General features: G+C 37.6%; 2 protein-coding genes across 2 annotated transcripts in view; one reads left to right on the forward strand and one right to left on the reverse strand.

The window, feature by feature from the left end:
* The window catches only part of LOC135775928 (alpha-2,8-sialyltransferase 8F-like), a 1,056,838-nt gene that overhangs the window by 111,962 nt on the left and 928,436 nt on the right, over positions 1-16,440 (reverse strand). The window lies entirely within an intron of this gene.
* LOC135775918 (alpha-2,8-sialyltransferase 8E-like) overlaps positions 1-16,440 on the forward strand; it is a 57,018-nt gene that overhangs the window by 18,038 nt on the left and 22,540 nt on the right. The window contains exon 6 of the mRNA XM_065286495.2: positions 15,020-15,100. Within this exon, the coding sequence (XP_065142567.1) occupies positions 15,020-15,100 (81 nt within the window). The remainder of the gene's footprint in view (positions 1-15,019; positions 15,101-16,440) is intronic.

Consider the following 16,440-nt stretch of genomic DNA (forward strand, 5'->3'; position numbering starts at 1 on the left):
CAGCATAGTGCACACTAAGCTATCTGTATGTAGTTAGCAATTATATTTTTTGTTCTTTGTTTCATTCAACTGACAAAATTCAGTAAATAATGCCAGGTGTTTTGTGATGGCTATTGAAGTATAATGTTACTTTTTTCTGCAATTTTGGGGTGGAGCAGATCTGGAGGAAATATTTTGGTTCAGTTTTTAATTGCCATGCCAGAATTCTTACTGGCATCACAAAAAAGTTACAATTAAGTAATAAATAAAATAGAACTATTCAGGGGCGTTGCTAGACATAAAGCTCTACTGGGGCACAGGCCCCCCATTTTTTGCTGACTTTTTTGAAAGCCTGCTGTGTGCAAGAAGTGTGTAACACTTCTATACAATGTCCTTTGCTTAACCCACTATTCTACAGTGCAACAGTTACTGCGAAAGATACATAAATACAAGTGTAATCTTCATCATACCTAACATTATTAACATGTTTGAAGGCATAAATGGCATAAAATGTTTAGAAATAATGACAGCAGAGAAATGTTTTCTACATTATACAATGATAGCAATGATTAATAACTTATTTTTACAAGAATATTTTAAGAAACCAGTCATTTTATGACTGCTATACTAAATAATCTCAGTCATAGTTAATGCTAACTGTTATGTAAGTTAGTGTCCTAGAGTTAAATATTAGTAAACAAAATATTAATTTCATATCTCAAAATACAGAACAGTATAACACATACATCTGTTGATTTTCTCAGCAACAATGCAATTCTATAGACTTAATAAGAGATTTTCCTGAGATTTTTCCTCTAATGTTTGAGACCTGACAGGGTGAGGATAATTTGTCTTAAATCCCTTAAACTCATCATCTCTCCTTTCTGCTTCCCTTTTCCTGCTTGCACAAAACATTTCTGATGTACATCTACAGAAGCCAATAATGATCAAGTCAAAATAAGATTAGCATTATTATTTAGAAACATACTTTAGTCTCGTCATGTTTTCATAAGCTAACTCACTCGTGTGGCATCACCTTTTGAATGCAGTTGTGCGCGGATCCCAAAGACGCGCGCGGACATGGATACGTGCGTGCACGCGTCAATGCGACTGCTTCGTCGCTGTTACAAGCGTAAATTGGGAAACTACATTGCATATAGATCCGTTTTTGCCGCGATTGTCTTTGTAAAGGATTCTAGTTAACTGCTAAAATTCAAACTTGAGATTTACATCGGGGCACAAAAGATTTACATTGGGGCACGTGCCCCAGTAAAAGGGGTCTAGCGACGCCCCTGGAACTATTGTATATTTGTTGTTTTTGGGCTGTTACTCCTGTTACCTTAATAAATAAGATTATGATAACAAAAATACTATTTTAACTATTGTTAAACAGCGTAAACAGCGATGAACCTTTGTGACAATGCTGCTCTAAAGACAATTTTATTTATTTCCTCACCAATGTCAAAATCAAACTTATAGCCTTGACTGGATGTACTGTATAGACAACATTTCATTTTTAAAGAAACTTGTGGTTTAAAGAAACACTTCAGTTTTATTTGTGAGGTGAAACTTTAGACCTAGCAGTGTTGTTGCAGTGAATTTTGTGAAATTTAGTATTGTTTTTTGCAATGTTGCTGTTTTTATTTACTTACTTAAAATTAAGTAAATATGTTTTAAATGCATAAAAAGTGATTTTGTTTTATTCAGCGTGTAACTATCAGTTGAAACTAATAGCAAAATATAGTGACGTAGCACTCGTCTCGTCTCGAGACTGATTTCTGCTTTCTTGGACTCGTCTCGGACTCGTTCCTTCAAAGACTCCGTCTTGACTCGGTCTCGGACCACAGTGGGAGGAGAAGGACTCATAATTTCACACGAGTCCTCGAGACCAACACATTTTTTTATGTTCATATAAAAAAACACACAACAAATAACAATAATAATAAAATGCAATGTTGACGGGCAGTTGAAAATGACATCCCATGGTGCAATGCAAAGATACTGCCATCAGAGCCGTTTATTTATTTAAAATAGGCAGAAGATGATGCATGTGGTAGGGATTTTTTAATGATAGTAAAAGCATAGTCAATATTAAGAAGTTAAGACTGCTCCTCTAAACAATTCCCAATCTTAGTCTGTAGGCCTAACTGTTGATTATTAACTGGGGTGACAGTGGCGGTTCTAGACAAATTTCACTAGGGGGTCCAAGGAGGGGCCAGTGTTTTACCAGAGGGGCACATAAAAAAATGGCAAGAAATTATATTTAAAGATTTTAGGGCTGGTTAAACGAATTAGTTTAAGACAGGACTAGGCCTTAGTTTAATTAGGAAATATAACTAGTTTTAACAAACATGCCTTACTAAATACATAACTTGTGTGCATTTTGAAGCAAAACAAAGGGCACTGATGTATTTTAAGATATGTCAGTACAAGTTGTTTTCAGTTTGGACAGCTCTTACATTAATTTTAGTCTAGGACTAGTCTAATCCCTTTCCGGGAAACTGCCCCGTAAACTTTATTTTACTTTACAATCAGATAAATATTTATTTAATACAAGAGTGAGTGCAGGTGCAAAAGGGGAGCTTGGCTCTTTTCTAAAGCCCCCCAACCGAAAATCATGCAAGCCTACTCAATAAACTTTATAAAATGCAAACTTTTATAAAGACAAACGTTTGTTTTAGTTTACATTTAAACACACATTGCTAGACAGTTAGGGACCACAATCTAATCAGTATTTAAAATAATATTTATTTTAAAATATAAACATTTGTATATGTAACATTTAATTATATTCCTCCAATTTTATGCACGTATATGTAAGAGCATAATTACAGCGCTTTTTACAATGTGTAAACTTTAAAAGGTTAGCGAGATGTTGGTTTTGCCGGTTGTTGATGAGTAACAGCTGTGAGCGATCACAACGTGCTTAAGCAGCTACGTCACAGGAGAGCAAGTGAACAGTGTCCCAATGTCAAGTCAGCTAGAGTCCTTACCAGTGCCCAAACCTGCATACACATTCAACATCAGGAGATTGGGAACGAATTGAGACACTCGCCGGGCAGCACTCGCATGCTGCGTCCGAAACCGCCTACTACATACTATATAGTACGCGAAAAGCAGTAGGCGAGGCGAGTAGTATGCAAACGCAGGCGGCTACAGTGATGCGCCGCTCTAATTTGCCCGTGTAGAACGTTGCGTCGCATTAGTTCCGCTTTTGGCACTCGCGTGTAAAATAAAAATAATTTAATACTTTTTTATTTGGTCAGCACGGGGTGGCCACAGGGGTTGCCAGGGACATGTCTACAGAGGCACGGGCCACCCTTGGCCTCCGTGTAGAACCGCCACTGCGGGGTGATATTAAACATGAATATGAAAACCGACATGTTTTTATGGTCTTGGTCTCGACTCCGTATCAACTCCTTAAGGACTCGATCTCGACTCAGACTTGCTTCCTTAAAGACTTGGTCTTAACTCCGACTCAACTGTATTTGAAAACCAACGGTTTGTTATGTTTTTAATTTTGTGAAAATATAAAAAAAGCTGGCTTACTTTTTAACTCAGCGTTGTGTAGATATTATTATAACCCATGATTGGGTAACAACAACCCAGCAATGGGTAAAGTTTAACCCAGCTGTGTGTTCTGTCCAATTACTCAACATTATGTTGAAAGTAACCCAGCATTTTTTAGATTGTATTAAAACTAAAAACTAAATATGTGTGGTCTAGGGCTGTAAAGATTAATTGTGCAAATGCACGTTGTCTCTATGAATGAATTTGAATGAATTACGCTGAAATCCTGGCACATCCCAAAGCCAGGGGGCGCTCTTGCGCAGAAACTTCCTTTGTGCCAAAGAAGACGTTTCATTACAAACGCTATTCCAGGAAATGTCTACAGGAATATTTATATCGCTGTTCTTCAAATTGTTTCAGGTATTTTCATGATAATAGAGAATATTTTGATTGATTTTGTTTAACGAGTGTTGCTTTTTAAATTCACGTTATAAACGAATCCGACTCATAATGATTTTAGATTAGGGTGGCCATTCGTGCCAGTTCCGCCGGACACCCGAAAATATTTTTGGTTCAAGTCGTGTTGCTCGACCGCATACCTCATCGAGGTTCTCACATTTCAGTTAAAATACATTAAAAAATTAAGATTTATTTATTTTAAGACATACAATCATTGTAGTTTCATTCTTACCTTGAAATGTAACGGTTGCTTTTCTAAAATTGAACCCGAAATATTAAACCTTGATAACGTATGCGGTCGACCAACGCGACTTCTGGAGAACGCACCCGAAAACATGTTCGAGATATGTGTCCGTCGGAACTGGCACAAATGGCCACCCTATTTTAGATTGATAAGGACTTCCTACTGACCAAATGCCGTAGTACACACACAAGCTGTGCATGAAACACATAATCACAGCCTTGCGATTCAGAATCAATTTCAGATCTATTTTTAATGGGTCACACATTGTTACAGCCCTAGTGTGGTCATCAAAAGTCATTAACTGTTAACTCATCAAAGCATGGCTGTGGCCGTTTGCACAGTAATAACTGTGGCAGTGTTTTGTATATTTCACATCTGCTTTTGATCTGAGTTCAGATTGCATCTATGTTCAAACACTCTAAAAATGGCTGGGTCAGGGCGGACTGGGACAAAAAGTTGGCCCTGGCATTTTGGCCCAGACCGGCCCACTACATAGGATCACAAATCTTTGTGCAACCTTGACTACCAACTCCATATAATGATTAAGTAGAAAAGTATAAGAGCTGACACGTGACATTATAAAAATGTTATCGCTGTAAAAGGCTCTGCAGGTTTTGTTTAATCTAACCATTCTGAACACCTTATGATAACACTGAGACCTGATACTGTAAATGTTACAATGAAGTCACAGTCTCACAGCTGAGCCACGAGTCCCATTACAGTGTGTGCAGAATATTTTGATCACTTTTTCTGAACACCTTTTACCAAATCCAAACCACCATAATTTTAATAACCAACATTAATTTTGAATATATCTTTTCCTTTCATCATGTTTTATGCTCTTGCTGCCCGAATCAGGATTTCTTGTCTAATGGTCACACCTCAATTTTGCAATTTTGGCATCTTTCTTATGGACATCAAATAATGAATTTCCAGTGCGTGTGTTAAACTTTTTTGGCCCATTATAAATGTAAAAGAAAATGTGCCTAATAATTCTGCACACTTGAACATATATATTTTTTCTCCAGCCAGCCATCATTAACAATAATGCATTACATATAAATGCCTTATTTACAAAATTAATGGTAGTTATTAAGATTAATTTGGTTTGGAATTAGTAAAATATGTTTGATAAAAACTGTGATCAAAAGTTTGATGTAGCTACCTTATAATTCTGCCCACATTGTATTTTATTTCAGTGTAATTTTTGTCATTTGCAAACAGCCATTGGTCTATCACTTGTGTTTTTGACTGTGTTTGATCAAGAGGATATCTAACAACAGTTTTTTAAAAGCAGTTCTTCTTACCACACATCAACTCGGTTCTCAGTCGTCTCTTATTTTGACAGATGCACACTGATGCTGCATGCTTCATAACATGCCCTAAAAGTTGTGTTTGGGCTAGCCAGATGTCAAATAAAAAAAGAACCAATGGGCTGCCGATTAGGTGTCTCCTGGGCCGGTCTGTCCGAAAAAAAAAAACATCTTACGCTAACTTTTTTTGGAAAATGCAGTACAATGCCACGCGCCTTTTAGGGCCATTAATGAATTACATTAAAACAAAGTAAGAAAGCAACGGGCTGCGTTGCGCGACTGTTATGGGCTGGTCAGACAAAAATAGTGTGAGATGTATGATACGTCTGTATGATACTCACTCTCTGTTTCTTGTGTCAGATCATCACTCTCTGTTTCTTAGATGGACTGTCCATCTGACACGAGAAACAGAGGGGAAGGGGTGAAGCTTGTTAAGAGATGATTGGGCCAGCACAGTGTCAGTATGGAAAATGAACCAATGGGCTGCTGTCCCTAATTTATGGGCCGGTCGTTGGCCATTTAAAAAATATATATATCAAATTATATTCACCGGCACCCAACTGAGTTGGCCCACTGCCATATTACCAGTCCAGCCCTGGGCTGGGTTATTTTTGACCCATAATGGCAGAACACATGCTGGGTTAAAAATTACCCAATGTTGTGTTGATGTTTTGCAACCATGGGGTATAATGACCCAGCAGTTGGGTTAAAACAACCCAGCATTGGGTCAATTTTTAACCCAGCACGTTGTCAGGACTTCATCACCATCTCCATCTTCCTCATTCACTCCACCAAACTAAGTTGATTTTTTTAGTTGATTTTAGTTTTTGATTTTTTGTTATCCATCAAGCTAAGTTGATACCTGAAGATCTTATACTTTCAACTCACCATATCTTCTTAATTACTTCTGTTATTCAATAAAGCTGTTTTATACTTACCATCTGTCTGCCTGCCATCTCTTCGTGTGACACACGTGTTCTGTCCAGTATTAAGCCATTTTTATTGTTGTGACTGCTGAGTTAGTGCTACATGCTATTTAATGCTATATGCTAGTGTAGTAGGCTGAAGATCTACTACCGTTTCATAAAGTGCACTTGACCACAAGATGCACTAACATTACTTCTGATTTGTAAATTAGCATAATTTATAAATGAGCGCTGTAATGTACATGAAACGTTACTTGCTTTATAATGTATTTAGTTATTTTTGTTTAGATATTGCCTTTTGGTTTTTCACATGTAATACCTTGAAGAAAGTCATGGGGGCGCTAATGGGGGATCCTCGGAAGTCAGAATTTCGAGGATGCTATGTCATCGATGTCCATCGAAGGACTGTTCCAATGTCAAGGATCCTCGGAATTTCAGCCAAGGACTGAGTCCTTCATTTGAGAAAATCCCATATACAGGAAAGGATACATATGTGTGTCCTTCGTGCTCTTTGCTCGCTGAAATCACCCACAATCCTATGCGCGCAGCACCGAAAGCACACCTTTCATTGACGCAATGACGTGCACTTGCTAGCCTGTTCCATTTAACGTGTTCTTCGAATGCTTAAGAGGAGCCTCACCTAGCCTCTGAAGAAAGTGACTTGTAAGGACTAGTCCTGCCAAGAAAGTATCCTTGTCATTGAGAAACAGCCAGGGTAGGTATAGGAGTTTACATACCAACACTGAATGTAAGTATTGGGAAAAGATTGCCTGATCAGCTGTCAGTTTACATGGCAGAGATGATGGCAATAATAATTGTAGGGTTACAGTGGGTGGAGGAAGTAAAACCAGATAGAGTGGTTTATTGTGTTGACTCTGTAGCAGCCCTTCACAGTATTCAAAATATGAGATCTAACAGAGAAGATCTAATGTTAGAAATACATCAAAGTCTATTTAGGCTACGGAAGCTTCAGATACATGTGAGATCATGCTGGTCATGTAAATATAAAAGGAAATGAGAAAGCAGACCAATTAGCAAAGAAATCTACTAGTATAAATGATGTCACAGCAGTAGGCAGCGTAAATATAACGACACGCCTATAATCCCTCCCACTCCGAAGTGATACCAAACTCAATGGAAAAGCTAACCACGCCAAAGTGAGGTGAGCTGACCCGACCCAAACTAAACTAAACCGTGGGGTACTATGCAATGGAAAAGCGCCATTATATGGCATCTAAAGTCCTTTTGTGGAGAACTCTTTGAGTTTCAGCTCTACTGTGAGTAAGAGGTGTTTGTATTATGGATGTGTTTGCAAATGCGTCTATTGATGTTGGTTATTTGTTTTCTTTTAAAAGGACTTTTTGTTATACATGGAAAGAAAGAAAAACCTCATTGTATTGAGTGAAGCTTGTTGGTAGCAACTATCTTCTGGGGGAATCCTTGTGTCTTCATCTATGGTCTTCACCAGGGGAATAATTATGTTTTTTGTTAACATTGGAACTGAGTGTTACTGTTATTGCTGTGGCCTCTTGGCAGCGTTGAGGACAGCGGGCCTATGGACACCATTCCAGTTTGCTTTGTCTTTAAATGTGGAACTGGGGGTTTAATAATTGTATCAGATTCAAGTATTGCTCTGGACTTTGAACTCTAACATTGTCATCTAAACGTTAATGTTCTGAAGACTCATGAAGTCGTTTCTATGTATATGTTGTTTTCTTTGAATATGTTTGGGAGCATATGTGGGATAAATAAAAATAAGATAAGAAGATCATTGATTTTGTGTAAAGGTTATTTAACAGTACAGCTCAATTATCTGTTGAATCCCCTCATAGTAACATCTATATTGATAGTGTTTTACAGTCCTGCTAGTGTGGAGAAGACTGCCTTCATGACAGCATCAGGATTATATATTTTTTTTGTGTTTACCATTTGGACTCAAACACTCTGCAGCTTCCTTTCAGTGTTTGATGGAGCAAGTTCTCAGAGAACATAAGAACAAGCTCTGTATGGTATACATAGATGAAATCATTGTGTACTCGCCAGACATTCAAACACACATCATTTCCAACTAATATTCAATAGTCTGCACACTGCTGGTCTTACTCTCAATCTCAAGAAATGCAATTTATCCATTCATCGTTGGACTACTTAGGTCACACCATCACTGCTGAAGGAGTTAAAGTGAATGTTGACAAGGTCGAAGCAGTGAAAATGTTTCCCCCCGCCAACTTCTTTAAGGAAATTACAGAGATCCTTGGGACTTACAGCCTGGTATCACCGGTTCATCTCAGATTTTCTACTAAAGCAGCACCACTACATGTCCTAAAGAAGAAAGGAGGTAAAAGGATGTGGACTGATAAATGCCAGAAACCATTTGAGTTACTTTAAGATAAACTGACCAAAGCCCCTTTGTTAGGTACACACAATTTCAATGTCCCTTTTTCAGTGCAAACAGATGCAAGCGATATAAGATTAGGAGCTGTGTTGACACAAGAAGTTGATGGAGAAGAAAATGTGATTGCATATGCATCCAGATTGCTGAGAGGTCCTACTCTGTTTCATAGAAAGAATGTTTAGCAGTAGTCTGGGCAGTAGGAAAATGGCATCATTATCTTGAAGGCAATACTTTTGAGGTGATCACAGATGCCAAACTTCCCTGGTTTGGGTTTTCCAGCACCCAAAACATTCATCTAGGCTGGAAAGATGGACTATTAGACTTCATGGATATCACTTTACAGTTCGTTAGAGAAGAGGACAGTGTACAGTAATGTGGTACCCGATGTTTTGTCAAGAAGACATGTAGATGAATCAGTGGCCATCCTCTTGCACACACCTGCAAAATGACCTTTCAATTCAGTCACTTGCGAGCTACCAGTGGATATGTCTCAGGTTGCTGATGAACAGAGGAAAGATGCAGAATGTCAAGAGCTCTTTCTGAAAGCTAAATATCAAAGTTCTAAGGATATTATGAGAACGCAAAATGTTATCAAGAATGTTTTGTTTAGGAAAGTACCTGTCGCCAAATGAGGACAGATTAGGCAAATTCAAAACATTGATGAGACTACTGAAATTTGTGTACTGGCTATCCATACGTACAGATGCCTGGCAATACTGTAAGCAGTGTGAGAAGTGCCAGCAACATAAACCTACTAACCTGAAGCCAGCTGGAGCTCTCCAAAGTGTAGCCATTGTAGAGCCCGGATATATGATCGGAATGGACATCTTGGGTCCATTTCCTAGAAGTCCTCGATAAAATCAGTATCTCTTAGTCGTTGTAGATTATTTCTCAAAATGGGTGGAAATTTTCCCTATGAGATCTGCTAAGTCTACCATTATTTCCAGAATTTCATTGAAGAAATATTTACAAGATGGGGTACCCCAGCTTACATTGTTTCAGACAGAGGCACTCAGTTTACCTCAAACCTCCTGCATCAATTATGCAAACAGTGGCAGGTAACTTAGAAACTTACAACTGCTTACCATCCACAATCAAACCTGACCGAGAGCATCAATTGTAATCTTAAAGTTATGATTGCTACATATGTTGACAACAACCATCATACCTGGGATCAATGGATCTGTGAATTCTGATTCGCTTTGAACACAGCTTGTTCCCTTCTTGCACATACAGTGGTCTCAATTGTCATTTGCTATATAGGGAATAGTGAATGAGTGATTGAGTGAATGAGGGAGCGGTTTCGGATGCAGCTCATATGTTTGTGGTCCCTCTCATATATGGCATCTAAAGTCCTTTTGTGGAGAACTCTTTGAGTTTAAGCTCTACTGTGAGTATGAGGTGATTGTATTATGGATGTGTTTGCAAATGGGTCTATTGATGTTGGTTATTTGTTTTCTTTTAGAAAGGACTTTATGTTATACATGGAGAGAAAGAAAAACCTCATTGTATTGAGTGAAGCTTGTTGGTAGCAACTATCTCCTGGAGGAATCCTTGAGTCTTCATCAGTGGATTAATTCTGTTTTCTGTTAACATTGGAACTGAGTGTTACTGTTATTGCTGTGGCCTCTTGGCAGCGTTGAGGACAGCGGGCCTATGGACACCATTCCAGTTGGCTTTGTCTTCCAATGTGGAATTGGGGATTTCATAATTGTATCAGATTCGAGTATTGCTCTGGACTTTGAACTCTAACATTGTCATCTAAACGTAAGCGTTGAGGACAGCGGGCCTATGGACAGCATTCCAGTTTGCTTTGTCTTTAAATGTGGAATTGCAACCCAGTATCACGAAATTGCGTGACTATTTCACGCATGGACCAGCGTGACAATGTGAGCATGTCACGCTTTCTGTATGTGCCACTGTCACGTATTGGTTACTCAACTTTTTTGTCCTAATTTCTTACCATTGTCGCTTTGGTTTAGGGTTAGATTTACATAAAATGACACCCTTACCTAAACAAACTCTAACCCCAACGTCAGGTGACAATTGGTTAAAGTTTAGAAAATATAAAAGAATAAGTATTGTATCTTTTTTTTTATAAACCAATTTTCTAAAGTGACAAATACTTAAAGTGACATATAACACAAGCACCAAATCTAACCCTAAACCGAAGCGACAATGGTTTGAAAATAGGACAAAAAAGTTGAGTAACCAATACGTGACAGTGACACAAACAGAAAAGCGTGACATGCTCACGCTCAAACGCGGCAAAGCGTGACATTGTCACACTGGTCCATGCGTGAAATAGTCACGCAATTTCGTGATATAGGGTTGGGAATTGGGGATTTAATAATTGTATCAGATTCAAGTATTGCTCTGGACTTTGAACTCTAACATTGTCATCTAAACTTAAAGGTTTTGAAGACTCATGACGTCGTTTCTATGTATATGTTGTTTTCTTTGAATATGTTTGGGAGCATATGTGGGATAAATAAAAATAAGATAAGAAGATCATTGATTTTGTATAAAGGTTATTTTACAGTACAGCTCGATTATCTGTTGAGTCCCCTCAGAGTAACATCTGTATTGAGAATGTGTTACAGCGCTTACGAAAAAGTACCATGATTTTACCATGGGGGAGAGCATCCAGTTTTAGTCAAATAAAAATGGAAAGTTTACTCTCAGCAAAGGGAATCCACCTGTCATCCGAGTGAAGCGGATTTAATGCGCTCTGCAATAACACGCTCTTGATAATTGTCATTAAAATAAAACGTCATATACAAACCACATCAAATAAAGTTTATCAATGGAGAATATCTCGTGTCTCGAGCACCCACGTGATAGGTGCCTATGCCGTACTGTACACAAAGCTACAATAAATTAAAGACAGAAATACAGTAAACAGCAGTACTGTCACGGTTATGGTTGAATTTAAAGCAGTGTTAGCTCTAAAAAAGTTAACTATTTTAATTCAGTCATAGTTTACATAATGGAACAGACCGTCCAAACCTTTATGAGTTTCTTTATTTTGTGATACACAAGTTATTTTGAAGAGTGTTGGTAACCAAACAGTGTCTGATCCACACTGCTCTCCATTATATTTTTCCTAGTCAGAGAAAACCACCATTTTTTTTCTCAAAATAATTTCTTCTGTGTTTCACTCAAGAAAGAAATCATGAAGGTTAGGAACAATATGAGGGTCAGTAAATGATAAGAGAATGTCTTTTGTGGTTTAACTATCACCCACTATTTAACAGGAATATAACTATTTAACAGTGTTTGTGCAGACATGTTAAACTTTGGAGAATACAGTATTTAACATTAGTAATGTTATCAATCACCATGTATGGCAAATTTTGTTAAACATGATTTATTCACATTTATAATTATTTTTAAAGCAGATTATGGCAGGATGGAAAAAAGTGATTGCAATGTGCAAAATGTTACCTTAAAAGTTACCAAGAGGTGTGTGCGTGTGTGTGTGTGTGTGTGTGTGTGTGTGTGTGTGTGTGTGTGTGTGTGTGTGTGTGTGTGTGTGTGTGCGTGCGTGCATGCATGTGTTAAATTATATGTTAAAAACACGTGTTCTCTCATTTCGGCTGATTTGAGTTTCAGGGTTTCATATTTTATTGAAGGTTCCCCGGGCGCCGCCATTGATTAGCTGACCCCCATCAGCTGTTAGCATTCCATTGACTCACAGTCATTTGGCGTCACTTAAGCAAATACCTTTACTTCTGAGGCGTTTAAAAACTCCATTTGTCCATGAATTATTTCTAAAGAAACACGAAAATATATCTAAGGCTCCATTACCTTGTATGTTATGTTATGGCCCAGTATAACAGCTTTTGTAAAAATAAGCTAATAATTGCGTCATAACCTGCGACTCTCTGTCACACAGTAGAGAAATTACCGTATGGACAGGAGGAGAAGCTCGTAGACAATATTTTACTGTCTATGAGGCAATCGGGGGGACGTGGATGCATAAAGATAGTATCATAATCAGAATATTTACCAAAATTTGCTCTGTTCATGCTCCTTGTCTTTGCAAGATTTATTTTTCTTGCCACAGCTATTGGAAGACTTACAATTGTCAGACAGGTTGCTCTCGTCACATCCACATCATCAAGCTCAGTTTGAGTATGCGCGGTACCCTCGAACCCCAGGAAGTGCGTGCTTCTAATTGACTTCGCTTGTCTCCATTGAATCCAATGGGGTTGCTGTGTCAATTTCTTTTACTATCTATGGTCTGTATATGTATAGTACTGCCTGTAGAGGCAGCATGATTCCTCTGATATGGCGCTTGTGCATTGCATAGTACCCCACGGTTTAGTTTAGTTTGGGTCGGGTCAGCTCACCTTACTTTGGCGTGGTAAGCTTTACATCGAGTTTAGTATCACTTCGTAGTGGGAGGGATTATAGGCGTGTTGTTATATTTGCGCTGCCTACTGCTGTGGCATTATACAAGTGAGAGCGTTGTTGTACATTCCCATACATTTATTAATTTCTCAGTCCGCCACAAAATTTAAATTGGCCACCACAAATAGATGTTTGCGCATCGTGCTTATCACTACCTCTGTCTCACATGACAGTTTCTGTTCAAACAACCGTGGCGTCAGCCGACGACGCTCCGCAGAGCCTCATAGAAGTTGCATTTAAGCATATATAATGCTGATGTGCTCGTCGGGAATGTTCTGCCACAAACTGCAAGTCTGGAAAAAACTGTTATGGTGTCCCTGATTCTCAACCTGTGGATGTTTTTCATCGCTAAAAGGGAGTTTGGGAACTTACAACAAAGCACAGATGACAACAGGTTTACTCGATAAAGCGCAAGCTAGCATGAAGGTAAAGCTAATCTTTTACATTATAGCCATGGCTGGTAGTGACGATTCTCTCAGACCAATCAATGATCTACAGAGTTTTCGCATCACGTTTGGTATCAGCTCGGGTCGCTTGGAACCCCAACTGAGGTGGTACGAAAAAAAGTATCGGGTACTACGTACTGCACCTAATGGAAAAGCTCCTTAAAGCAAGATGACCCAAACTAAACCAAACCAAACCAAACCGTGGAGTACTATGCAATGGAAAAGCTCCATTAGATGCAAGCTTTGTCACTCGCTGGTAGTTTGATTAGGGTAAAACCCAGCTTTGTATGTGTGAAAAAACACTTTCAGTGAAATTTAGTGGAATGTTTGTATGGGGTGCAGCTCTTATACAATACAGCAAAGAAAGGTCAGTGACAGTGTTATGGTTACTGAACTATTTAGTTGTCATTTAAGCTACTCTATGCCTCATTAATTCACAAAAAAGTGTGATGTCACAGTTACCCGTCTAGACAGAACTTAGCTTAACATCTTTGATTGTTTAATGGTCTGACTGGCTACACTGATCTCTGGAACAAATACCTTATAACAAAAATAACAAATGTTTTGGTTTCCTTAAGATGAATGGAGATAAGAAATGTGAAGGGAGGTTTGGCAGCAGATCTGTAGTTAAGATTAAATACATTATATAGTACACATTTTACACAGTAACGTTAACTGTGTAAATGCAATATGAACTAAGGTAATCTACTTGTTGTTTATTTTGCTTGTTATAAGAAATAAACAACTCTAAAAGAACTCTGTTGTTATTGATTATAAGTTTACTGGAAGTTACACTGTAAAAAAAATCCGTAGAAATTGCAGCTGGGTTGCCGGTAATTTACCGTAGATTTACATTTATGTTTTTTACTGGCAACATTTTGTTCAACGTTAAATGAAAATTAAACATTTACAAGTCTTTATCTTTACAGAGTAAAACTAAAAAACAGCATCAAGCAAAACATTCTGGGAAACAAAATCTGGACCAAAAAAACAGAAAAAGGTTGATGATAATTTCTGGTTCCCAGAATGCTTTGCATGAGGCTGTTATTGTATAGTTTTATTCTGTAAAGATAAAGACTTGTTAATATTTGAAATTTATTTAACTTTGAACAAACTCTTGCCAGTAAATAACATAAATGTAAATCTACGGTAAATTACCGGCAACCCAGCTGCAATAACATTGAAATTTCTACGGAATTTTTTTACAGTGTACCTTTGTTCCACAAAAGCCATTTGATTATGATGTTACTGTTAAAACCATCTATAGAATTACACTGGACACATTCTGTCACAATTTATAACAAGCAAGTTGTTCACCATCTCTGTTACAGGTTTAACATGGCTCCCATCTACGAGAGGGATGTTGGTCGAAAGACTAATCTGATAACTATCAATCCCAGCCAGATCAAACGGTGAGAATTCATTGACTCAACAATATACGCATGCTTTGATCATTTCCCTTTTAAATGTATAAAATTTTTATTTTTGTATTTTATGTTATTAGGTTGAATGTTGATCTACTAAAGGTCACGTTTTCCTGATCCCATTTTTCAAACTTTAGTTAGTGTGTAATGTTGCTGTCAGAGCATAAATTATACCTGAAAAATGATAAAGCTCAAAGTTCACTGCCAGGCGATATATTTTCTTTAACAGAAGTCCCCTTTCAAAGCCTACAGCGAGCGACCGGTTTGGACTACAGTCACCAGCTAAGATCAAACAGCTACGCTTAGCTAAGCTACACAATCAGAACTCGTTACATATTTCATAGAACAAGGAAGTCATCAGCTCGTTATTAGACAGTGAAAACAGTGCTATAGAGATATACAGTTTTTTTACACACGAAATAAGAACACATCTTATATTGCACACTCTAAATACAATCAAAGCTTCAAAAACATAAAGAATGGGACCTTTAAAAAACACAGTGAGCCTTCTATAGCATCATTATGTAGGTTTGCTTCAGACATCTGTTTGAAAAAGTAGAAACCAGATTATACTGCAACATTGAAATCCCAGAACACAAAGTGAGCTCAGACAAAAAAAATCAACGAGGCATATATATTGAAGTGAAAGAAATTTCAATGCTTTATAGATGTTTCAGTGACAACAGCATAAAGGCTTTTGTGGCTCAAACTTCCAGAAGACTCTTGTGTGTTTTTGATAGATTGTAGTTCTTACCGGTAACACTTTACAATAACAGTACATGAATAATCTTATACTAATGCATACATTAATAAACACTTTAATATGAGCTAATTATGTGTTAAGCCATGTACAAGTCAAGAACAAACCATAACTACAGTATGTTATTTACATTTAATGATTAAGGTTGACTGTAAATATTGCAAGACATCCAGTGCTATTCAGTGATGTTTGTAACACAGCTTTAGCATAGTTTTGCATTACAAACCTAAACATTGTCCATAAACAAGTTATTTTCGCTCTTCTAAGCTAGAGCATGTTTGATTTGAGTTACCCAAAGTCTTAATTGATGCATTAACTAACATACAAACAGTAAATTAATGTGTAGTTAAGGTGGCTGTTATTCATGCACAAATTCATATGACTCATGACAAAGTTATGCTTAGTTCTTGACTTGTAAATGTCATCATAAATCACAAGTCATTCAAAAGTCATCATAAAGGTTAATGTCAAACCCTATACAAACAATCTAGATTCGATTGATGGGGGATTAGTTGCAATCTTCTTCAGATGAGTTCTTCCACATTCTTTTGTTTCTCAAAGCACAATC

Source organism: Paramisgurnus dabryanus, chromosome 21 (genome assembly GCF_030506205.2).
Source record: "Paramisgurnus dabryanus chromosome 21, PD_genome_1.1, whole genome shotgun sequence".
Taxonomy (NCBI): Eukaryota; Metazoa; Chordata; class Actinopteri; order Cypriniformes; family Cobitidae; genus Paramisgurnus; species Paramisgurnus dabryanus.